At 44.8% G+C, this 25,907-nt stretch overlaps 1 protein-coding gene and 1 gene segment (V, D, J or C); one reads left to right on the top strand and one right to left on the bottom strand.

Moving 5' to 3' along the window:
* LOC103112879 (T cell receptor beta constant 2-like) overlaps positions 1 to 25,907 on the bottom strand; it is a 119,082-nt gene that overhangs the window by 25,772 nt on the left and 67,403 nt on the right.
* LOC103112821 (anionic trypsin-like) lies at positions 3,297 to 8,285 on the top strand. Its single transcript, XM_007522303.3, has 5 exons — positions 3,297 to 3,341; positions 5,117 to 5,276; positions 6,998 to 7,251; positions 7,634 to 7,770; positions 8,081 to 8,285. Exons 1-5 carry the CDS (start codon positions 3,302 to 3,304, stop codon positions 8,228 to 8,230), a joined length of 741 nt encoding a protein of 246 aa, XP_007522365.1. The 5' UTR covers positions 3,297 to 3,301; the 3' UTR covers positions 8,231 to 8,285.

The following is a 25,907-nucleotide window of genomic DNA, read 5'->3' as shown; positions in this document are numbered from 1 at the left end:
ACAGATGGGTTCTCAACCATAATAATCCAATCAGTAAATGGGAAGAAGAGACACTTCTCTACAGGACAAAAATGACTCAGTTCAACTAGAAAAGCAAATCAAAGCAACAGATTCTATAAGACTTTCAAAAAAGAACTAACACCCATTTTCTTCAAACTAGTCCAGAGGATTTTAGAAGAGTAACGACTATTAAACACATTCTATGAGGCAAATTTCACTTTGATCTCCAAATCAGGAAGGGACTCTACCAGAAAAGAAACTATTGACCTATATCCATGATAAATATTGATGCAAAGACCTGAACAAGATTTTGCCAAATCAAATCCAACAACATCTCAAGAGAATAATTCGGTCCCATCCTGCAGAGGGAACAATTCATGAGTGGAGAAGCAGTGCTGCAGGCACCTCTCTGTCTCCCTCTCTATCTCTCCTTACTCTCTCAGTTTCTCTCAGTCTCTATCCAATAATAAAAAATAAAATATATAAAAAGAAGGGGGTGCTGGGCGGTGTACAATGGGTTAAGCACACATGGCGCAAAGCCTAAGGACCAGTGTAAGGATCCGGGTTCAAGGCCCTAGCTCCCCACCTGCAGAGGGGTCGCTTCACAAGCAGTGAAGCAGGTCTGCAGGTGTCTATTTTCTCTCCCCCTTGCTGTCTTCCGCTCCTCTCTCCATTTCTCTCTTCCCTGTCCAACAATGGCAGCAACAACAACAAACAACAAGGGCAACGAAAGGGAAAAAAATAGCCTCCAGGAGCAGTGGATTCTGTTGCAGGAACTGAGCCCCAATAATAATCCTGGAGGAAAGAAAAGAAGTGAGGGTAAAAAGCATTGTTCACAAAGATTTCAGTTCAATACCCAAAGAAAATCGAGCACATGCAAATGACTCTACATCCAAAGCAAAAACCCTTTGTACATGGAAAATAAAGAACAGCGAAAATGAAGAAAAGCAACCAGTTCACTGGGAAAAGATATTTGTAAAATGTATGTGTGTCAGGGAGTTAATATCAGAAAGTCTATCTTGAACAGTGGCACAGGAGTTGGCTCAGTGGGTAGAGGGCAGTACTTGCATGTATGAGGACCTGAGTTTGATCTCTGAATCTGCATGTGCTGAAGCAGTGGTATTCCATCTCTCTCTTGAAAGAATAAAATTGACAGCTCTTTAAAAAATAGCAGAGTCTTCCAAACAAACAAAAATCCTACCACAAATATATATATATATAGGTATATACACATATACATATACACATACACACACATATACATATATATCTTCTCAACCATAATAATCCAATCAATAAATGGGAAGAAGAGACACTTGTCTACAGGACAAAAATGACTCAGTTCAACTAGAAAAGCAAATCAAAGCAAAAACAGAAAAAAAAATCCAGTTCACCTCTACTAGAGAAATGCAATCCAACGTGACTTTACACCAGTAATAATTACCTGTATTCAAAAGACTGGAAGCAAGAAGCAATTAGGAACGATGATGAGAATACGTTTTGCACATTGTTGGTGGGAATGTAAGTTTGTTTTTTTTTTCTGCACTATGGAGATTCCTTAGCCTGGGAGGTAACACAGTAGAGTAAGTGCTAGACTCTCCGGTTGGAGAAACATGGAGATTCCTTAGGAAAAATAGTATTTAACCCAGAAAATGCCTATCTTTGTCATTCATATGAAGAATGTGAAAAATAACAAATTGATTGATTTACCTCAATTATTTTCGCAACAGGATTATTCATAAGACACAGATATTCATAAGACATAGAAGTGTCATAAATGCTGGTCCACACGTGGCTGGATAAAGAAGTTGTCATGGAGATACTGAAGGGAATGTTTTTATTTTATTAGGAAAAAAAAATGAAATCATGCCCTCCCAACAATATGGTTGGAAGTAGACATGGTTTCCGTAGGGCTATGAGGTCTAGGAAGCATAACAAGTACCAGGTAGAATTCTTACAGGAAGAGCATAAATAACTAAAGCAAATAGAAGAATCACAACCACAAAACCTCCTAGGCTTACTATATATACAGTGATTGCATGCAGGGAAAGGGTAGTGGAGGGAAAGGAGAAGGGGTCAATCTGATAATGAAAATGGCATTAGAAATGCGTTGGTGACTATGAAGATAACGAGGCATAAATCCAGGCGTGAAGGCAGGCATTATAAATTTAAGGAGAAATTTTAATCAGTAACAAATCAATACAATTTCTAAACATAAATCCATTACACCGTCTACATATAGATCACATCTATTTCGGAGATCATCATTTCCCTCGTGTGTGACTTGATTACTGTCTTTTTTATTTTTCATTCTTCGGCATTATCTTTATTTATTTATTGAATAGAGACAACCAGTAATGAGAGGGAAGAGGGAGACAGGCAGGGGGAGAGACAGGAGACACTTGCAGCACTGCTCCACCACTCACAAAGCTTTCCCTTTGCAGGTGGACACCAAGTGCTTGAACTCAGGTTTTTGTGTATTGTAACATGTGTGCTCAACCAGGTGTGACACCACCTGGCCTTGACTTGGTGACTCTCCACACTTTGATGTGTTGCTTCCTCCAATGGGCTCCAGAAGCAGTCAGTGACTTGTTTGGTGAGGTTGTTGTGGCTTGAGGGCCAGAGGGCTGAAGTTTACCTCCCAATATGATAGGCGGTAGAGAAAAAGAAACTGGGAGGAAGCTTTCACAAGTACATTCTTATTCTGTCTTTGCAAAGACAGGGTAAAAAGAAGAGATAGAGGGAAGAGGTCCCGTTTTCTTGGACTTCAGAACCTTAGTGTAATCGTGTTGTTTCCACCAGAAGACATGACTCAACATCCCCATCACTGGAAGGAGATAGTCAAGAGGAGGGCAGCAAAGCCAGCATGTGTCTCTATTAAAGATACAATCTATGCTCAAGAGCGGGACTCTAGGATCCTGTCAAATGGGTTAAACTGAGATAACTTTATCCTACAGATGAGGGCACATACTGAGGAGTGGAAAAAACTCTTGAAAGTGTAAATCACTGATAGGAGGAACTTGGATTCCAGTGTTTTTCCTATGTTCAAACTCATTCAAAGATCAGCTGATCTTCTCTGCTCTCAGCAGGTAAATTCCCATGTGGCCTAAAGGTCAAGAATACACAGTCTCCAAATATCACAGAGCTGATATTCCCTGGGTACAGGGAAAAACTGCAGGTGTGTTTTCCCTGGATGCGGCGGGGGAGGGGGGGTGACCTTCCCTTCTCAGTTACAGATATTTTCCCTCACCTGGCAGCTATAAAAACTCTCAGCCACCAACACAGCCACACTTCGGTCATCATGAACCCTCTGCTGATTCTCGCCTTAGTGGGAGCTGCTGGTGAGTTTCTAGGCATTGCTTCAACTCCACTGTTCCATCCCAAGCAGAGATAACTGATCCTCTGATTTCCACTTCTCCTCTTTTGCCTGTGCTCTAGTTTGGAGTCTTTTATCTTTCTAGCTTTGCACTTCCTTTAAGCCTCACACCTTCCTGACTCTATTTCCATCATCCTTTTCTGACATTATTAAAGAGATTAGAGAAGCAGATGAGGTGGTGTTGGGGCTGTTGGTGGTGTATGAAGTAAGGCTGGGGGTGGGGGTCAGGTGGTGACACACCTGGTTGAACGCACATGTTACAATGTGCAAGGATCCAGGTTCGAGCACCTGGTCCCCACCTACAGGGGGAAAGCTTTGCAAGTGGTGAAGCAGTGCTAAAGGTATCTCTCTGTCTCTCTCTCTCTCTCTCTCTCCCTCTCTCTCTCCCCCTTCCCTCTTGATTTCCGGCTGTCTCTACCCAATAAAGAAAGAAAGGTAATTAAAAAAAAAAATAAACAAGGCTGGGTCCTGATTTCTTGTTCTTCATGTTGAATGCTACTGGTAAGAAAAAAAATTAGAAAGAAAGGGGAAGAAAAGAATATTGTGTTAGAATCCAAAGCCTAGAAACTGACTTACCTGGCTGGTTGTTATAGGTTCATTGAAGTTTTTAACTATTTTTATTGACTAATTTATGATAGAGACAGGTAGAGACAGAGAGGAAAAGGAGAGAGGGGAAGGGATCTGCAGCACTGATTCACTGATTATGAGATCATGAAGGTTCCCTCTTGCAGGTGGGGATGGTGCATTGGATTTTTAATCTTATCAGATATCTTTTCTGATTCCCACTTGCACAGACAAGGGTTGTGCTGTTGCACTATTGACCAATAGCAAAATTTGGGTTTTCTGATGGGCTTGAGGGATGTGTTTCTTGGCCTCACTGTGCAGAGTTGAGCCATGGGATAACAGGGGTGTTAGAGTCAAAGCTACTTACCCAGGAGATTTTCCTCCTGTGGCTGACTTCAGGGGCTATAATACTGTGGGGACTGAATTGTTGTGTCTAATGGGATGGGAACAGAAAAATACATTCAGCTGCTTCTTACACCGAGTGCAGAGTTTAGGTGTTACACCTGTGTGCTGGTGCCGCCATTGGTAGTTAGACTGTGAAATGCAGAGTACCAGACTGTATGCTTTTCAGACCCACAGAGAACATGGATGACTACATCCTGTGATTCCCTCAATAAGTGTAGTGCTCCCTGGAAGATTCCTTTACCATTGTCTTTGCTAAGGAGTTCTATTCCTTTATTTTTTCTTCTCCTTCTCCTTCTCCTCCTTCTCCTTCTCCTTCTCCTTCTCCTTCTCCTTCTCCTTCTCCTTCTCCTTCTCCTTCTCCTTCTCCTTCTCTGTCTCCGTCTCCGTCTCCTCCTCCTCCTTCTTCTTCTACTTCTTTTAATTGCCACCAGTTTTTTCACTGGTGCCTGGTGCCTGGAAGATGAATCCACTGTTTGGTGGCCATTTTTTATTTTTTATTATTGGGTAGGGAAAAAAAATGAGAGGGAAGTGGAGATGAGAAAGGGGGGAGAGAGAGAGGTGCAGCCCTGCTTCACTGATTATGAAGCTTCTCCTTGCAAGTGGGGAGCAAGGACTTGATCCCTGGTCCATACTTACAGGAGTGTGTGCACTTAACCATGTGCATGCCACTGCCAACTGCCAGAAAGCCCTACTTTATGTGGTCCACCATAGAGATGGGAAGGCCCTTTCCTATCCTGCTGAACTGCCTTTTCTCTTCTCTCTCCATTCAAGTCGCTTTCCCCAGTGACGATGATGACAAGATCGTCGGGGGCTACACCTGCCAGGAGAACTCTGTTCCTTACCAGGTGTCCCTGAACTCTGGCTATCACTTCTGCGGAGGCTCCCTCATCAATGACCAGTGGGTGGTGTCCGCAGCTCACTGCTACAAATCGTAAGTGCTGGACCCTGACCACCAATCAATCCACTCTCTGCCCTGGGAACCCAGGAGGGCTTGGCCAGTTTTAGGAGAGCTTAGGCTGGGGAGGATGAATGAGAACAGTGATGGAGAGGAGTGGTCATCAAGGAACTTCATCCCATGACCTGAAAGAGAAGACAGGTGCAACAAAAAGATTAAAGCTCTCCAACCAATGATGAGCTTGTTTTAGGATATTGTAAAATCCCGTGAAAAAACATGCAGAGGCCTTGCACTAGCAAACTTTACTTGTTGACTATATATAAAAAATATACAAGTGCTTATTTATTTCAGAGTTTATTTCTTTTTATGTGTGATATTGAAGGAAAGAACAGAGAACTGCTTGAAATTAGCATACAAGGGGGCCAGGCAGTCCCTCACAATATTGTGCACAAGGACCAGGGTTCAAGCCCCTGGTCTTTATGTGCAGGGTGAAAGCTTCACAAGTGGTGATGTAGAGCTGCCAGTGTCTATGTGTCTCTCTCCCGACCTTCCCTCCCCTCTCAATTTCTCTCTGACTCTATCCAATAATAAATAGATAAATAAATAAATAATCACATATCACAGAGCTTAGGATTGAGGTATCTCCCTGACCTTATTTGGCTTTATTTGAATAGCACTACATTGATTTTTTTTAAATTTTATTATCTTTATTGTTTATTACATAGAAACAGCCAGAAACTGAGACAGAAGGGGAGACAGAAAGGAGGGAGAGACAGAGAGACACCTGCAGCCATGCTTCACCACCCGTGAAGATTCTCCCCTGCAGGTAGGGGACCAGGGGCTTGAATCTGTGTCCTTGCACACTGTAGTGTGCGCACTTAACCAGGTGCGCCATCACCTGGGTCCACACTACATTAATGTTTACAAACATTATTTTTTGTCCTGGCTTCTACCTTAAAGTGGTCACCACTGAAACTTCAGGTAGTGCTGCAAAAGGGCTTAGTGTGATTACCACTCGACTTCTGGGTAGTCTGCTGAACAGACAGGGGTGAACATCATGCTGAACAGACAGAGGTGAACATCAATGGCGACATGGACAGATCATTATACAGCTGCTGAGAACCTTCTGGAAAGCCTACTAACACGCCCTCAGAGGCTCTGATTCAGTTGATCTGAAGGAAGAATGGGAGTTTTAATAGGTTTCATTTGTTATTTTGATAAAACAGATATAGATCCAAATGCAATTTAACTGTTCTTTGTAGTAAGTACTGTAGATAAAACACAGCCCCTCACCAATGGAAACCATAATAGCAAGACATTACCTTGGCAATCAGATGTCACCTATCTAGAAAGATCCCAGGTGACATGGCTACTGCAGATTCAGGGATGCCATTCTAGAGATACACTGGATGAGACCACACAGTAGAGCAGTACTAATCAGTCTAATTCATGAGTATAGTTAACAAAATGACAGCGCATGAAAGATTCCTAGCAAACACTTATTATTCCTGTGGCCTAATAGCACAGGATGCTTGAGGAGGTGGTGGGACAGGAAAAGCAGGCTAAGTAAGGAACAGAGCCCCAAGATTAAACATGCCACTCTATTTCTAACAAGTGGAGAACAGAGTTCTTAGACTCACTGTAAACACACTCACTGCTGTGTATTGGCCACACCTTCGCCCAGGAACTGGGAACCCCAGAACTCTGGAAACATGGGACCACAGAGACCGTGACTCCTCCTGCTTCCTTCCCCACAGCCGCATCCAGGTGAGGCTGGGAGAGCACAACATCGAGGTCCTGGAGGGCAACGAGCAGTTCATCAACTCTGACAAGGTCATCCGCCACCCCGGCTACAACAGTTGGACCCTGGACAACGACATCATGCTGATCAAGCTGTCCACCCCTGCCGTCCTCAGCTCCCGGGTGTCTGCCATCTCTCTGCCCTCCTCCTGCGCTCCTGCTGGCACCCAGTGCCTCATCTCTGGCTGGGGAAACACCCTGAGCTCTGGCAGTGAGTGGGGAAGCTTACTTGCTAGCCTCCATCATCCCCTCTGTCACAAGAATTTCCTAGTTCCGGAGCTTGAACCCTCCTTTCCTTCTGTCTGTAAATACTGTCCAGAGCCTGCTCAGTGCAAAGGCTTTTGCAGGGCACACAGAGAGGGAGCCTGATGGCATGACCTTTACAATAGGCAGGAGCAATGCAGAGCACTTGCTGGGGTCACTCCTGGTGAGAAACTGAGTCACAAGCAGCATGAGAAGTGCCCTCCATTGGCCCTTGCTGGGGCTTGCTGCTCAGGGTGTTACCAGGGCTGCTGCCAGTCCTGCTGCTGGGTTCCTGTTCCCCTTCCTGGGCTCAGCCACCTCTCTGTGTGTTCTCTCTCTGCCCCTCACAGCCAACTACCCTGACCTGCTGCAGTGCCTGAATGCTCCCCTGCTGAGCCAGGCCCAGTGTGAGGCCTCCTACCCTGGGCAGATCACTGACAACATGGTGTGTGCTGGCTTCCTGGAGGGAGGCAAGGACTCCTGCCAGGTAAGGAACTGCATCCCTCCTCATGCTGAGACTGTCCACACACTGCTTGGCCTGGCCTGGGAACCCAGAGCACAGCTCCAAGGCCAGGGCAGAGGGGAGCTGGCCTTGCTCCTAACAGAGTTCCTGGAGAAGTGAGCAAGTGCAGTCAGTGTGACCTGGCCCCTCCTCTCTTGTGGACATCAGGGTACCTTGGGGTGGAGGGGTTATCAGAGCCAGCAGGAGGAATGACTTTAAAGCACTAACTGTGAGTGACACTTCCCCTCCTGTCTCTCCCTCATGATCATGCTGGTCCTGCCTTGCTCCTTCCCAGGGTGACTCTGGTGGTCCTGTGGTCTGCAATGGAGAGCTGCAGGGAGTTGTCTCTTGGGGCTATGGCTGTGCCCAGAGGAACAAGCCTGGAGTCTACACCAGGGTGTGCAACTTCGTGAACTGGATTCAGCAGACCATAGCTGCCAACTAAAGCCCCAGTCCCTGCCCATCAGGATGCTAATAAAGTGACAGTGCCTCCTTCACTTGCCTGTGTCTGTGCCCTTTCCCTCTGACTCCTCCCTCTGGACACATCCTCCCACAGGGCAGACAGTGCTCTCCCTTTAGAGACTGGCAGAGAGCCTGACTTCCCAAACTTTGTTCTGCATGGAGTTGCTTTAACAGCATAGGAAGACACAGAGCACAGGGAAAACATATATAGTGAGGAAGAGGAGATATGGTTGGAATGTATGATTCCAGATTAAGGCCAGACATTACTGTGGGTAGGAGGAGTTAATTTATGATAAAAAAAGTTTCAGAAAGGATCCTGAGGGATTGCCCTAATAGATGAACTTGCATTGTTGGCGATGTTCCAGATCCCATGTCAAAACCAGATGGTGGCCTATGTAGTGCCTATGTTTTGGCAATTGGTCTGCAAACCCCATTATTCCCATTTTCTTTATTTCCCCATCCCATACTCAATTTCTAGTGGCTTAACAATCCATGTTTTCAACCCCTAATAACCTGAAATATGTGAACATGAAATAACTAGTATTAATTGTGACTGAAAACAATGGAAGTCAGTGGGTCTATTTAAAATTTGGCTATTAGTCACTATTCTAAGAAAATGTAAGCCTGTTTAAGATGTAAGATCATTTTTTAAATTTTTATTTACTGATACGATATATTGACCAGACCACAGGATAAGAGGGGCACAATCCCACACAATTCCCATTCCCATCCTCTTCCCTGAGAGCTTTCATATACTTTATCCCTCTGGGAGTATGAATGCAGGGTCATTATGGGGTACAGAAGGTGGAAGGCCTGGCTTCTGTGATTGCTTCTCCACTAAACATGGGCATTGACAGGTTGATCCATACTCCCAGCTCTGTTTATTTCCCTAGTAGGGATATGGGGAAGTAGGGCTCCAGGACACATTGATGGGGCCTTCTGCCCAAGGAAGTCAGGTTGACATCATGGTATCATCTGGAACCTGGTGGCTGAAAAAGAGTTAAGATATAATGCAAAACAAATTGTTGACTAATCATGAACCTAAAGGTATGAGTATTCCAGATGAAGACTGGGGTCTCCGTTTTGGAAAAAGCTAGTAGATCTGCTTTAGGTATATTCCAAGGGGCCTATGACCTTACTAGTTTTTGCCTGAGTCTGTCATCTACTGTACAGGTGGGCCCAGGTTATTTTCTGGGAAGATGGTGTCATATTAGGAAAAATAAGTAGAAAGCTGGGTCAGAGAAGAGAGTAGCTCCCAAATATGGGGAAAGTACATAAGTATTGTTAATTATAAATCCCACTGGTGTGTCTTGAGAAACACATTTTGAGAGATCTTGAATCTGCCAAATACAGTAAAACAATGACCAACAAAAGGGTCAGAGTCACAAGCAAGGTTCTATATTAGGTCTGAATTTGTAGTGGAGGGTGGTACTGTGAAATTTGGTTATTTTTCTTTATTAAGGTAATATTAATAGTTTACACAACACTTATTGACACATGAAAACCATTTTTTCTTTTTCCCCCATTATTATACTTATCTTCTTGTATTTTTTCATAGTTATATCTTATTTTATTTTAATTTTTTATCTATAGTACTTTTTTAGTTTCTTTTTTAAAATTTATAAAAAGGAAACATTGGCAAAACCATAGGATAAAGGGGTATAACTCTACACAATTCCCACCACCAGAACTCCATATCCCATCCCCTCCCCTGATAGCCTTCCTATTCTTTAACCCTCTGGGAGTATGGAACCAAGCTCAGTTATATATTTTTAATTAGTGATTCAGTAATGAGTATATATATATATATATATATATATTTGCCTCCAGAGTTATTTTTAAGGCTTAGTGCCTGCATATGAATTCACTGCTCCTGGAGGCCTTTTTTTCCCCCTTTTGTTGCCCTTGTTGTTGTAGCCTTGTTGTGGTTATTATTGTTGTTGCTGATGTCGTTCATTGTTGGATAGGACAGAGAGAAATGGAGAGAGGAGGGGAAGACAGAGGGGGAGAGAAAGATAGACACCTGCAGACCAGCTTCACCACCTGTGAAGCGACTCGCCCGCAGGTGGGGAGACGGGGTCTCTAAACGGAATCCTTACTCGTGTCCTTGCGCTTTGTGCCATGTGCGCTTAACCTGCTAAGCCACCAGGCGACTCCCACTAATAATTTGTTTTTTAAAGTTTTCATTTTTTTATGAGAAAGACTAGAGGAGAGAGAAGGAATCAGACATCACTCTGGCACATGTGTTGCCGGAGATCGAACTAAGGACCTCTTGCTTGAGAGTCCAAAGCTATATCACTGCACCACCTCCTGGATCACTACACTAATAATTTAAAAATATATACATATGGGAGTCGTGCATTAATGCAGCGGGTTAAGTACAGTTGGCACGAAGTGCAAGGAGTGGTGTAAGGATCTCGGCTCGAGGCCCTGGCTTCCCACCTGCAGGGGAATCACTTCACTAGCAGCGAAGCACGTCTGCAGGTGTCTGTCTTTCTCTCCTCCTCTCTGCCTTCCCCTCCTCTCTCCATTTCTCTCTATCCTATCCAACAATGATAACGTCATCAACAACAACAACAACAATAACTACAACAATAAAACAAGGGCAACAAAAAGGGAATAAATAATTAAGTAACTATTTTAAAAAAGACATTTAAGATCTTCATGCCTGTGACTTCTGTCTCTGGATTCTCTGGGGAAAACTGGGGGATAAAGAAGGGGTCTGCAATTGCAAAGACAATTTCTACAAAGAAAGTCAATCTCAGCACTGTTCAGGTGCTATTGGTGGGGGCTCAGGTCTGAAAGCAAGCTGGCATGGACGGTCCTTTCTGCCTGTGTGTCAGCCAGAGAGTCCCCGCCACCCCACTAGGGATCTGACACTATGCAAGCTAATGCTGATGTCCTGTCTCCCAAAGCTACTCTGCACCAACTTCATATTTCAGGAGGGCTGATGTGGTAACTCTCCCTGGCTTTTGCTCAACTGCACAGTCATCATCCTCACCCCCACACTCTTGTTTTTATGTTGTTGTTGGTTATCTTTTCTTTTCTTCTCTTTTTTTTCTTCTCTTTTCTTCATTTTCTTTTCTTTTATTTTTTGTAGCTTCTCAAGATCCTTTTAAAATTCTTATTAATTTTATTTTTTGTAATTATACTTAGAAAGAGATAGATACAAAGAGAGACCAGAGAACTGCTCAGGTCTGGCTTATGGTGGTGCAGGGGATTGAACCTGGGACCTCAGAACCTCAGGCACAAAAATATTTTGCATAATCATTATGCCATTTCACAGTTGTTGTTTTGATTTGTTTTACTGTATTAGTTTTTCTTTTTCTGAATTTCACTGGAGTATGAAATGGGTGCAGATTTCCTTCAGAGGCCTATGCGTATCATTTTCTACTAAAATCATGACCGGGATGACTAGAATTTCCCAGTCCATATAATTGGAAATCATTTAAAAACCAGTTGAAAACCTCCAGGGATGCAGAGGTCACATAGGCTCCTAAGCTGAATATGGGCCCCAGATCAAATCGATAAGGTCTACAGTCAACAATATTTATACACCATTTCCATATTGGTGAGCTACTCTCTTCCCTGGTCTAGCTTCTTAGCCCTTTTTCCAGCCATGACATCATCACCATAGACAATAAACTGGATCTACCTGTTTATCAGATGTCAGGGTCAGTAAGGAAGAAAGAAAACAAGAAAGCAAGAAAGAAAGAGAGAGAAAGAAAGAAATTAAGAAGAAAAAGAAAACTAGTATAGTCATGAGCTCTTCAGAATATAACTGAAATAGGCCTACTATTTACCAAACATGGACCCCCCCCAAATCGACATCTGCAATATTCCAGCCTATAGGCTCATGACTAGTCAACAGTTTGTTTGGCTTTATATGTTAACTCTTCTTTCAGCCAACAGGTTCCAGATGCTCCCATGAGGCCAACTGGCAACCCCACCAATGTGTCCTGGAGCTTTGTTTCCCCAGATCCCCACCCCATTATGGAAAGAGAGAGGCAGGCTGGGAGTATGGATTGAACTGCCAATGCCAGCGTTCAGCAGGGAAGAAATTACAGAAGCCAGACCTTCGACCTTCCGCACCCTATAATGACCGTGGGTCCATATTCCATAAGGGATCAAGAATAGGAAAGCTATCAGGGGAGGGGATCAGATACCAGATTCTGGTGGTGGGAATTGTGTGGAGTTGTAGCCCTCTTATCCTATAGTTTTTGTCAGTGTTTCTATTTTATAAAAACATTTTTTAAAACAACCTGTTGAAAGAAACAAAAGCTTTATTTATTGACTTCACAGTCGAATTTCACAGTTGTTGTTTTGGTTTAGTTTTAAGGAATTAATTTAATTAATCTGCACATCTTACTTGGAGGCCAGCAGTCTGCTATGTCTATACCTACTGTACTTGGTTGTTCCATAAGCGAGTTTGTTTCTTTGGTGGGCAAGTTGGCTGGTGATCTGGAATAATGCTAAGCTCTGCCTGCCAGTCTTGAGATGGCATACAGCTGGGCATCCTGGGCTCACATGTGAAAATCTTTTCATAATCACCCTGACTTTCCCATGCCTTATGTGGATGCTTGATTTTATAGCAGTTTTCCAGTGTGCATGGTTGAAAATCTACATGTCTCCTAGTCCAGGACGTGGTACTGTGGATAAAACATTGGAGTCTCAGGCATGAGGTCCTGAGTTCAATCTCTGAAGCCTGGGTACCAGAGTGATGTCTGGTTCTTCCTCTCTCTTTCACTCAACAAGTCTCTCAAGGAATCAGTACTTGATTGGAAACATCTGGGCACAGAAGTTAATGACATTGAGTTGGCCATTAAATGATCAGCTCTAGACGTCTTCACCCAACCACCTGACCTCTTCACACCATTAACTTTTAATTGGCTGTGGAAAGGCTGACTGCAGGTTTATCTAGTTCATGTTGTGGTTGACTTTATCTGCAGTACAAGTAAGAGTGAAAATCCTATACTACCTAACCTCCATGGACTTATTTAGCATTTGAGTGACTGAGGGAAGTTTAATAGGAAGTAGGTGAGGAGGGTATCTAGGTCTAAAGAGAAACTTTCATTAGGAACTTTATGGTGTCTTTTTAGGTCTTTCTACTTGCTTGCTTCATTTATTGACTCACTGCAGATTATTGTGCAATTTTACTTTAGGTATATGTTTTGCCCTAATTTACGGACATGTATTCATATGCCCTATCTCTCGGGACCTGTCACTGGCCATCTCCATCAGGAAAAACACAATGACCCCTTTGTGAGCCCACATAGGACCTTGCGTTCAATGAGGATCAACAATGGTAGAGAATGTTTCATTGAAGGGAGGCTGGAGAACATACTCTAGGCTACACCTGAGGAAGATGGGTCCTGATATTGGGGCAGCTTGGAACATTTCTACTGATGACCACAGAATGTGAGCTCAGACCTACAGGGATGTGATGGTCACATAGGCTCCTATGGTGAATCTGGGCACCAGGACACATGGATGGTGTCTACAGTCAACAATATCTATACAACTTCCCCATATTTGGGAGGTAAACTCTTCCCTGATCCAGCTTTCAGGTTCTTTTTGCAGCCATGACACCATCTCCCCTGATAATAACGTGGGTCCACCTGCATATAAGAAGTTAGGCTAAAAACTAGTGTAGTAATATGTCCTTTGGAATATAACTGTAATAAGCCGACTATCTTCAAAACGGAGATGCCGATGGTCATGGGATGATGTTGATAGCAGTGAGGCAGAAGACGCAGAAGAGGGAGGAGATGATGCCTATGTTGGGGCAGAAGAGGGTGAAGGAGATGATGCTGATGGCGAGGAGGCAGAAGACACAGAGGAGTGAGAAGGAGATGATGCTGTTGGCGGGGAGGCAGAAGACACAGAAGAGGGCAAAGGAAATGATAGAGGTGGCGGGGAGGCAGAATATGCAGAAGAGAGAGAAGGATTTGATGGAGTTGGTGGTGAGTAAGAAGATGCAGAAGAGGGAGAAGAGGATGATGGAGATGGCTTGGAGGCAGAAGATGCAAAAGAGGGAGAAGGAGATGATGGAGATGGCAAGGAGTGAGAAGATGCAGAAGAGGGAGAAGAGGATGATGAGGATGGTGTGCAGGCAGAAAATGTAGTAGAGGGAGAAGGTTATGATAGAGATGGTGGTGAGTGAGAAGATGCAGAAGAGGAAGAAGGAGATGATGGAGATGGTGAGGAAGCAGAAGACGCAGAAGATGGAGGAGATAATGGAGATGGCCTGGAGTCAGAAAATGCAGAAGCCATGTCCAACAAAGAAGCAATTATAAAAATCAGAACTCCTTTCTTTTTATGTAACCTCCAAAGAAAGAATTTTGATCCACACTCCCAGAGGGAGGGAAGTTGTTGTCATTGTTGGATAGGACAGAGAGAAATTGAGAGAGGAGAGGAAGACTGCCACGCCCACACTCAACTCCAGAATGATGGATTTGATAGGGTCAGCACCCTAGAAAACTCTCTTCAAGGAAGAAGAATTCTGGGAGTGTGTCTTGGCATTCTGAGCAGATCTAAATTGAAAACTCTGATTATTGTTTTCATTATGTACATGGTAATGATGCTGTGTAATAGGGGATGAACAGCCCCTGTTCCCAGATTAGATACAGATGAATAAGAAATGAGGTGGACAAAGTTAGGGGTCATCAAATACATAAAGTTTTAGGAAAAATTCTTCATAATACTTACTCACTTCCTCTTATGAAATATGTTAAATCTCTACGTAAAATACTATCTGCTAAGCCTATTACTCAGAAATGCATCACCCATAAAGTATGACATGACTGTGTAAAACCACAAGGCCATCTAATCAAGAAATGAGCTTTACTTTCTGTTTCAGATATTGTTTATGTGAGGCTGAAAGATATATAAGTTCTCACTGGCTGAATAAAAATTGAGTTCAGATTCACCCTCCAACAGAGTGTGGTGTCTTCTATTCTCCCCTGCTCTGATTCCTGACCCACCTGGTGGTTGCCTTTGGAGGTCCCTGATCCTTCCTGCTGCTCTTCTGCTGTAGTGGTCCGTCGCAGAAGACAGAGAGGGGAGAGAGGGAGAGGAGAGACTTTCTTCACCACCTGTGAGCGACTCCCCTGTGAGTGGGGAGCCAGAGGCTTGAACCGGTTCCTTATTCTGGTCCTTGTGCTTTGGGGCACGTACGCTAAACCCAATGTGCTGCTGTCTGACTCCCCTTCATAGAGTTTAGAACGTCCATGGTGATAGGCATAGAGACATAGGGAAAGATAGACATCTATAGACCAGCTTCACTGCTTATTAATCATCCCCCGAGAAGGTGGGGAGCACTTGACCTGAGAGGAGAGATGGTATACAGGATTTCCCAAATTATTTGTGATCATATAACCATTTTTCCTCTCACTCTCATCACTGTTTTATTGTATTTATTGTATTTTGTTTTGAATCTTCCACATAGAGTCAGTACTGTAAATGTCCCCTTTAGAACCAATGAAACAGCCCCACCTCCCTGCTACCCTCCCCAGCTACCCCCCACCCCATGACTTGTAACTTTAGGTGTTGTTTCCTTTGTCATTCCGTTTGTTGATTTTTCTTTCCCACCCACTGCTCTGATGTGTGCTCTGGAGATGCTGAAGTTTGAACTTGGGAGCTCAGAGTCTCAGGTCAAAAGTCTTTGGACCATCAGGATGTTTCCCCCAGTTCCATGAAGTCAGGTTCACAGGCACTTTGTTTCTTCCCTCATATGTGGACAAACATGGCTGTTGATTGACAAAAGGTTCCACATCAAGGTTCCCACTATTTATTACACACATAATTTCCTCAATGCTATCCACATCTGCCAAGTGGGAGGAGCACAAAGCTGTGTCCAGAGTGGCCAAGCCTGCCAAAAGATATCTTTGAGCGAGGGAGGCATCCTTCCATTTCCTGGGAAATCAGCCCCACAGAGCACCTGCAGTGACTTGGGGGCTTGGGGAGAAACAGGGAGCAGAGGTGCCAAGAGTCTGTCTGGAGAGACCAAAGTCCCTGCTGCGCAGTCTTGGGGTGAGGAGTGAGCGAAGCCCACTGGTGTTTCCTTGGTGTTCATCCAAGTGAGAGCTGAGTGCCAGGGCCTTTCAGGGGTGCTGGGCCCATCACAGTGCTGTGAGTGGGGGGTTTGTTGTCAGCAGTGCCTATATGAGGGGTGGGTGGCTGGACTGTGGGTAGGTAGCACCCAGTGACGTGAGCCTCCTGTCCAAAGAAGGAAGAGCTGACTGGGTCCAGGTGGAGTGAGTCCGGGTCAATCCAGGGCATATGGCTGTGTTTGGAGTCTCCATGGCAGAAGCTGAGTGTCCTTGGGGAAGGGAGGGAGCACTACTCCTCCCAGCTGGCAGGCAGGCAGGCAGGCAGGTAGGCAGGCTGGAGCAGAGCTGGTAGGGTCCTGTGTGTGTCTTCAGGCTCCATGCCCTGGGCTGCGGGATCCGTGTCCTTGCTGTGAGCTGAGATTGATGCAGCATGGTCCCCTGCAGGTCGTTGGCGCTGAGTCTCCAGGCTGTGCAGAGTCAGTTGGAGGCTTGTGGGAGAAATGGTCCAGGCCTCAGGGAGACAGATGTTCATCTGAGGTGTGAGAATGCTAGTGGAAGAGGCACCTGCGGGCCTTGGGTCGAGGTCCAGGACGCCAAGGGCGTGGGCAGGCTTGCCAGGAGAGAGGGCCCGGACTGGGAGGAGGCAGAGGTCTGAGCACTGAGCTAGGGGGAAGATGCTGAAGTTGAGCCTGCAGGCTGTACTTGAGAGTCAGATCCGGGGAGGAGAAGGGCTGGTGGGAGTCCCTGGTGGTGGCCCCAAGCCAGGGCTGTGTGCTGTGGGGCCCTTGCAGACGGCACCTCTGAGCTGAGCGCTGTGGCCTGGCTGCAGGCAGGAAGCCCTGAGCAGACACCATGCAGAAGCTGAGGGTGCGGGGGCCTGCAAGCAGCTGCCAGTGCTCCTCCTGGACCGACACCTGGGGCCAGGTGGCGCCCCGCAGCCGGTGTTCCAGGGGCAGCACGCGGCCCAGAGCGCCCAGGGCTGCACCCGAAGGCAGCCCCCGAGGCCATGGGCCCTGGCCCCCGCGGCTCTGGTCCACGGAGCAGGTGGGCATTGCTCAACACCAGCAGCAGCTTTTCCTCAACCCCCTTACTCTTGTTTTCACTATCTCCATCTTGATCTCACTCTAACCCTCCCACCTCTATAATTTTCTCTCACAAAATAAATAAGTACATGATGCAGCTATTAAGAACAGTGAACACACCTTCTCTGACCCATCTTGGACAGAGGTAGAAGGAATTATGTTAAGTGAGATAAGTCAGAAAGATAAAGATGAGTATGAGTAGGGGATGATCCCACTCATCAACAGAAGTTGAGAAAGAACAGAAAGGGAAACTAAAAGCAGGATCTGACTAAATTGAGAGTAGGGCACCAAAGTAAAAACCCTGTTTTGAGGGGGAGAGTGAACATTCGGCTTCCCAGTGAGGTGAGGGGGTGGGGTGGGTGGGTGGAATGGGACACAGTCTTTTGGTTGTGGGAATGGTGTTTATGTACACTCCTATTAATGTGTAGTCATATAAATTACTATTTAATTAGTATGAGATGGGGAAAAATTGATTGTATGTCTCGAATTTTTAAAACACAGACTGAGTCTTTTTAATACATAGGCTGGTTCTTTGATATGCAGACTCTCTCAAAAGCCTAGACCAGGTAGATCAGAAGCAAGCAGTGGCACAGCTATATACAAGATACTGGGTACTATACAGTAAACCCTAACAAAGGGACTTTTAAAAGTTAACCCAATTACCAAATAATGTGATGATAACAATAACTATCCATTGTCTTTTTGAACCCTAAGACAGCGGGACCCTCACATTTCCACTATAGAGCCTATATTTCCCCCAGTCCTGGAACCTTAGGGTGGGGCCCACTTTCCTGCATGCTTCTCCCAATTCATATAAAATAATATTGCATCCACTGATCACAATCTAATCATTGCAACAAGTGCCACCTCAACATGCTTCACCTCAGACTAGGTCCAGAGACTTCAGGTGTGAAATGACAACCCTTCAGCTTCATCACATGGGTGAGACCTTTCCTTTCATAGTATTCTCTAATTCCATCCCAGGTGGCTCACTTACTAACAAAGTCCCAAAACCTAGATATAGACCAGATTCCATGAGATAGAGCGTATGTTCACACGTATCCATAAAATGGGGCAAAATATACACCTGAAAGCAGAAGTACATTAGAGCCTGCAGTGAGTAGCCCGCAACACTTCATCTCCACTATTCTAACCTTTGGGTCCATGACTGTTCAACAATATATTTGGCTTTGTACATTAACATTCTTTTCAGCCACCAGGTTCCAGACTTCATCATGATGCCAACCAGGCTTCCCTTAGTCTCTCTCTCTCTCTCTCTCTCTCTCTCTTTCTCTCTCTCTCCCACCCTCTCTCTCTCCTCACATTCAGGAAAAATAATGTACTGGTCATGGGGGTGCTGTCATGCTGGAACTGCGGCCCAACAATAGTAGCTCTGATAACAAAATGAGAACACTTCTCAAACTCATTTAAGATTTGTATTTCTCCATCATCAGTGCCTCATTCATGTTTTCAACATTTCACCAGTCTGAGCTACGTTTTCATACAGATAAGGAAACAAAGTGAGAAGGTTCAGGGAAAATAGCTCAGCATTTTGTACAACAATCTCCAATGTTTGTGACATTTCTGGGGTCACAGAGTAACCATGTGAGGAACTAATTGAATGTAGAGAGTTTTTCCCCAGGCACAACTTGCATACACAGCTCTATCAGGTGTCTGATCCTCGCTCTACATGGGCCAGGAAGTTGCAGCACAGACTACACTTATAACATACCACATGTATTCTGGTGACTTGGGAAGTATTTATTCATTCATTGAGTCAGCTCTGAGATCATGTCCCGTAAAACCATGGAAATATCTTGGCACACTTCCCCCCAACTGATATTATGCAGAATTTTTTTTCAGCACCTACAAGCTTCTCCTCCACTCTGTGCAGAGGAAAGATAGTAAAAAAACTCAAGATTCAACACTACTATGAACACTTCATTCCGTGGATCATCAGGGAGATTGCCAAGATAACTTTCTGAGTCATCTCAACATTTGATATAAATCAAAACATTTATTCCCATAACATCAAGGGACTGGTTATGACATTTATGTAAAGATAGGGGCCACTGAACTCAACCAGAGAACACAGTACTAAGTCACACAAATCCAAACCCTGAGTGAACTGCATGTGATTTTTTGTTTGTTTGTTTGTTGGTTTAATCACTAGAAGTATTTAGTGTTAGCTCATTTCCAGTTTACTATTTATGATATTTTTTTTTTCTTTGTGGACACCAAGGGCTTGAACTGGGCCCTTGTGCATGATCATGTGTGTATGTTCAACTGGCTACGCCACCAGCCAACCCCCAAATTCTGGACTTTAAATGTAGTATCATGTGTACTGTAAAGATACACAAATATACAGAACATATTGGATAATACAATTGACCTGATGAGGGTTACTCATGTAAATAAAAGTGTCATAGAATACAACAACAAAACAAGGGCCACAAAAGGGAAAATAAATAATAATAAAAAAATAAAATAAATAAAATGAATCCAGACCAAAAAAAAAGTACACATGAAAGGACTCTATTTATATGACTCTTTAAAGAAGAAGTAAAAGTAGTCTGTAGATAGGGAAATTAGATAAATCAGATCAGTGACTGACTTAGGGTAGCATTCTGGACAAATGACTTCAGGAAAAAATATTAAGAACATGGATTTTTTTAGGACAATGGAAATAGTCTACATATTCAAAAGTTGAGGTTAACTCCATAAATCTATGTATTTGTCAAATCTCATTGACAAAAATTAGACTGTATGCATTTTATTATATTTTTATTAAATTTATTAATTTATTCCCTCTTGTTGCTTTTTAAATTGTTGTTGTAGTTATTAATGTTGTTATTGATGTCTTTGTTATAGGATAGGACAGAGAGAAATGGAGAGAAGGGGAGAGAAAGATAGACACCTGCACACCTGCTTCACCACTTATGAAGAGACTCCACTAACTCACCTCCCTAGCTCAATTATTATTTCTTTATATTTCTTTATTTATTTTTATTTTGCTTTTTTGCCCCTTTGTTGCCCTTGTTTTATTGTTGTCGTTGTTATTGATGTTGTCATTGTTTGATAGGACAGAGAGAAATGGAGAGAGGAGGGGAAGACAGAGAGGGGGAAAGAAAGATAGACACCTGCAGACCTGCTTCACCGCCTGTAAAGTGGCTCCCCTGCAGGTGGGGAGCTGGGGACTCAAACCAGGAACTTTATGCTGGCCTTGAGCTTTGTGCCATGTGCACTTAACCTGCTGCACTACTGCCTAACCCCAGAATATGTATTTATTTGTTTGTTTGTTGCTTTATTCATTCATCTATTTTACCTTTTGTTGCCCTTGTTACTCTTGTTATTATTAGTGTTATTGTTGTTATTAATGCCATTGTTGTTGCATAGGACAAAGAGAAATGGAGCGAGATGGGGATAGCAGAGGGAAAGACAGACACCTGCAGACCTGCTTCACTGCTTGTAAAATGACTCCGTGCAGGTGGGGAGCGTGGGGGATTGAACCAGGATCATTATGTGTGTCCTTGCTCTTTCCACCATATGCCCTTAACCCGCTGTGCTACTGCCCGACTCCGGTTAATTATTATTTTTATATTTCATGAGGGGGGGAGAACCATGCCTCCATCTATGAATTTCCACATAGCTCTACCTTAGTGGTCTCATGTGTTACTGAGGATTGAATCCAAGGCCTCATGAAGGGAAGACCTGCTCTAACCACTGAGTCATATCCCCAACCCCAGTCAAGGTTTTATTTCTTTGAAATGACACCCACTATTATCTTGGGCCTATAAAATTGTCTTTAAGTTTGCTAGGTCACATTTGCTAAAGCATTCCCTGCTGGGTATCTGGGTTGCTTCTACTTCTGACTATAGAGACTAAACTGTTGTGACAAATTGGGGCTAGTAACCCTTTGTGTCTGCTTGTGTTTGTATTGCATTTTAGGACCTACCTGAAGGGAGTCTTAACAATCCTAATGTCACCCACTTGAGCAACGGCTACCACAAGGTGGCTAAGAACCTACCTCTGGGTCCTGCAAGCATGGTGAAGTGTTCTCCACCCATCTATTGCAATTTTCTTTTCTTTTTTTATTTAAGAAAGGATTAATTAACAAAACCATAGGGTAGGAGGGGACAACTCCACACAATTCCCACCACCCAATCTCCATATCCCACCCCCTCCCCTGATAGCTTTCCCATTCTCCATCCCTCTGGGAGCATGGACCCAGGGTCATTGAGGGTTGCAGAAGGTAGAAGATCTGGCTTCTGTAATTGCTTCCCGGCTGAACATGGGCATTGACTGGTTGGTCCATACTCCCAGTCTGCCTCTCTCTTTCCCTAGTAGGGTGTGTCTCTGGGGAAGCTGAGCTCCAGGACACATTGGTGGGGTCTTCAATCCAGGGAAGCCTGGTCAGCATCCTGAATGCATCTGGAACCTGGTGACTGAAAAGAGAGTTAACATACGAAGCCAAACAAATTGTTGAGCAATCATGGACCCAAAGCTTGGAATAGTGGAGAGGAAGAGTTAGGGAGGTACTCACTGAAAACTCTAATGTACTTCTGTTTTCAGGTATATATTTTGCAGTCGTTTATAGATACGTGTGAAGATATGCTCTCTCTCACAGAAACTGGTGTATATCTAGGTTTTGGGACTTTGTTAGAAAGAGATGAAATTAGAGTATACTATGAAAGGAAAGGTCTCACCCGAGTAATGAAGCTGAAGGGTTGTCATTCCACACCCGAAGTCTCTGGACACAGTCTGAAGTGAAGCATGTTGAGGTGGCAGTCGTTGTGTTGGTTAGGTTGTGATCTGTGGATGCAATATTATTTGATATGGATTGGGAGAGGCATACAGGAAAGTGGGCACTATCCAAGGGTACCAGAGCTGGGGGAAGTAGGGGCTCTATAGTGGAGATGTGAGGATCCTGTTGTCTTAGGGTTCAAAAAGATAATGGATAGTTAATGTTATCATCACATTATTTGGTAATTGGGTTAACTTTGAAAAGTCCTTTTTTTTCTTTCTTATTTTTTTTTAATTTTTTTAAATTAATTTATTTTTTAAAATTTTTATATTTAAAAAAGGATTAATGAACAAAAACATAAGGTAGGAGGGGTACAACTCCACACAATTCCCACCAACCAATCTCCATAACCCACCCCCTCCCCTGATAGCTTTCCCATTCTCTAGCCCTCTTGGAGCATGGACCCAGGGTCATTGAGGGTTGCAGAAGGTAGAAGGTCTGGCTTCTGTAATTGTTTCCCCGCTGAACATGGGCGTTGATTGGTCTGTCCATACTCCCAGTCTGCCTCTCTCTTTCCCTAGTAAGGTGTGTCTCTGGGGAAGCTGAGCTCCAGGACACATTAGTGGGGTCTTCAATCCATGGAAGCCTGGCCAGCATCCTGGTGGCATCTGGAACCTGGTGATTGAATAGAGAGTTAACATACGAAGCCAAACAATTTGTTGAGCAATCATGGATCCCAAGCTTGGAATAGTGGAGAGGAAGTGTTAGGGAGGTACTCACTGCAAACTCTAGTGTACTACTGCTTTCAGGTATATATTTTGCAGTAGTTTATGGATACCTGTGCACATAAGCTCTCTCTCACAGAAACTGGTGTATATCTAGGTTATGGGACTTTGTTAGAAAGTGAACTACCTGAGATGAAATTAGAGTGTACTATAAAAGGAAAGGTCTCACCCGAGTAATGAAGCTGAAGGGTTGTCATTCTATACGTGAAGTATCTGGACACAGTCTGAGGTGAAGCATGTTGAGGTGGCAGTCGTTGCGTTGGTTAGGTTGTGATCGGCGGACGCAATATTATTTGGTTTGGATTGGGAGATGTATACGGGAAAGTGGGTCCTATCCAAGCGTTCCAGGACTGGGGGAAGTAGGGGCTCTATAGTGGAGATGTGAGGTTCCTGCTGTCTTAGGGTTCAAAAAGACAATTGATAGTTAATGTTATCATCACATTATTTGGTAATTGGGTTAACTTTGAAAAGTCCTTTTGTTAGGGTTTGCTGTACAGTACCCAGTATCTTGTATATAGCTGTGTTATTGGATGCTTCTGATCTACTTGGTCTAGGCTTTTGAGAGAGTCCGCATATCAAATACACATCCTATATATTAAAAAAATTCAGTTTGTGTTTTGAAAAACTTTGAGACATACAATTGATTTTCCCCCTCTCAAATTAATTAACTAGTGATTTATATGTCTACATTTTTCTAGGAGTGTACATAAACACCATTCCCACCACCAAAAGACTGTGACCCATCCCTCCAACCCACTCTCACCCCCCACTTTCCTAGGAAGCTGCATGTCTACCCCTCACCACAGGGTTTTTACTTTGGTGCCCTACTTACAATTTGGTCAGGTCCTGCTTTTCGTTTCCCTCCAATGCACTTTTCATAAATGGTATCAGTTCACTTCACTGAGGGAAATTTAGTGTCTACAATATAAAGTCTTATATACCTAGGATGGATGTCAGCAACACAATCACACCCCAGTGTGGGTCCTTTCCCTCCATTCTGGGGCCCTAACACTCCCTCCATCCATCCCCAGAAGGCTTTTAATTGGGTGGAGTGATCTAACTTCCTATTTATTTATTTTTGTATTATTGACTTCATTTCATTTTTCTGTCTCCAGCACAATTTCATCTCACAGTGGACTTTAATTTAAAACATAAGTGAGAGAGAGAGACAGAGAGACAGAGAGAAAAGGAGAGATACCACAACATTACTTCTGAAGGGGTTGAAGCAACTGTCCTTGCACCAAGAGCAGGCCCAGCCTGTGTGAGGGTGGTCACTAGCAAGCCCAGATCACAACTCCATCATAGTCTGTGTGACATCCCAGGGAAATAGCAGCCCTGGCTGCACAGGGACCCAGACATTTGTGGGTGCACACACATGCCTGGGGACATTCTAGGGAGGCCTGCTAGAGTGACAACAAGTCACATGGAGACCAGGGGTCCCGAAAGGCTCATGGCCAATCCAGAGTCTCATCACGGGTGAAAAGGAAGGTCAGGCTCTGCCCTAAGTCTGTGTCCTTAAAGTTGGAGCCCAGGCCACACCCAAGACTTTCCAGGACTGTGGAGTGCCTTATGTGCTGTCACTATGTCCGCAGGTGTAATGTGGGTGGAGGGTAAGCAGTCGTCAGTCAGCCCACCTTGGTGACTGAGGGTGTCTTCTCTGAGCACAAGATCTGGTCAGGAGATGCAGGAAGTGACCTCACCTTCCTGGGCTAGATATCAACAGACTTGGAACCCTGGTCACCAGGCAACCACATTCTATCCACAGACCCCTGCCCAAGTCACTTTGCTCTCAGAGCTGAGAGAAGGATGCTCTCCACCATGAAAGTCCCCAATGGTGAAGGCTGGAATAAGAGCCTCAGAAGAGGCAGAATGACTCAGTTGAGAGGCTGGCTGAGGGAACAGTCTGCAAGCTTCTGTTGTTGCTGCCGCAGAATTCCTAGGGTAACAGAGGGTGACTGCGGTCAGATGCCCATATTCAGCCATAACTCTGAGTGACCACATCTTCCCAATGTCTTTCCCTACCTGGGATTGGGGGTGGGGGTTGTCTGTACCCCTTCCAGGGAGGCAGCCTGTGTGGACAAGTCTAGGCTGAGGTGGAAGCTGAGCCCAGGGGCAGAGGAAGCAGGACAATGTGCAGGGGCTGGGAGGCTGTGACACTCTGGTCTCTTGATTCTGCAGAGATCTCTGTCAGGATACCTGGAGGAGGTGTCTAGCCTCAACTGTGAGACTCTGTCAGAGGGAAAATGGCCACAGGCAAAGATGTTCTGCGAACAGCTGAGGTCCAGGTCTAGTCTGCTGTCCCTGGACACAACTTCAGCAAGCTCTCTGGACGGCCGTGGAGGGACTCCTGCCCAATCAGCAGAGAGTGGCCTCCCACAGGGCTGCGTGGAACTGCTGGTGGGGGTGATCCCGCTGTACAGTGACATTGTACTCCATGGACCTCCCAGGAACCTGGGTGTCCTGGGTACACAACCTACAGGTGAGGGTAGGCTGAGTTGCATGAGCGTCCGGTGGGAGAAAGGTTTGGGACTGGGCCCCACAGAGAAGAGCCCCTGAAGCTGTTGTCTCTTCAGGAGAGAGACCTGACACCAGATCACCTTGGGAACAACAGCAGGGGGAGGCTTCCGGGGATGGGCCTCTCAGGTACAACTCAAGATGTGTGCGACCAAGGGGACCGTGGGAGAGCTCATGGGGTGACTTGTCTGTTTCTCAGGCCCAGGAGACGATGAGAAGGTGCCATCAGCTCCCTGTTGCCAGCAGGCCCAGGAGCCAGAATCTTCTGCAAGTGTGGAGCCCTCAGCCACCCTGGAGACAGGGCCCTCAGCCAAGACTGCGGGGACCCCAGAGCCACAGCCCACACAGGCCCCTCTGGCTCCCAGCTGGGTGCTTAGAGCTGAACTCTCAGAATCAGCTGTGGAGAAGGCCCTGGGCCCTGCTCCTACCCCTGACCTGGCCCTACCCTCCCTGGGGGAAACCTGCATTGCTTTCCTCATCTACT

The sequence above is a fragment of the Erinaceus europaeus genome, chromosome 8, assembly GCF_950295315.1.
Source record: "Erinaceus europaeus chromosome 8, mEriEur2.1, whole genome shotgun sequence".
Lineage (NCBI taxonomy): Eukaryota > Metazoa > Chordata > Mammalia > Eulipotyphla > Erinaceidae > Erinaceus > Erinaceus europaeus.
Note: the sequence above shows the minus strand (reverse complement) of the source record. Positions and strands in the feature narration are given on the sequence as shown.

What these genes read in the sequence shown, in the direction of transcription:
- LOC103112821 (XM_007522303.3), top strand. Translation starts at nt 3,302, where the DNA reads ATGAACCCTCTGCTGATTCTCGCCTTAGTGGGAGCTGCTG. An exon ending in GCAGCTCACTGCTACAAATC is followed by an intron (nt 5,277 to 6,997) that starts GTAAGTGCTGGA and finishes CCTTCCCCACAG; the next exon opens with CCGCATCCAGGTGAGGCTGG. An exon ending in AAACACCCTGAGCTCTGGCA is followed by an intron (nt 7,252 to 7,633) that starts GTGAGTGGGGAA and finishes TGCCCCTCACAG; the next exon opens with CCAACTACCCTGACCTGCTG.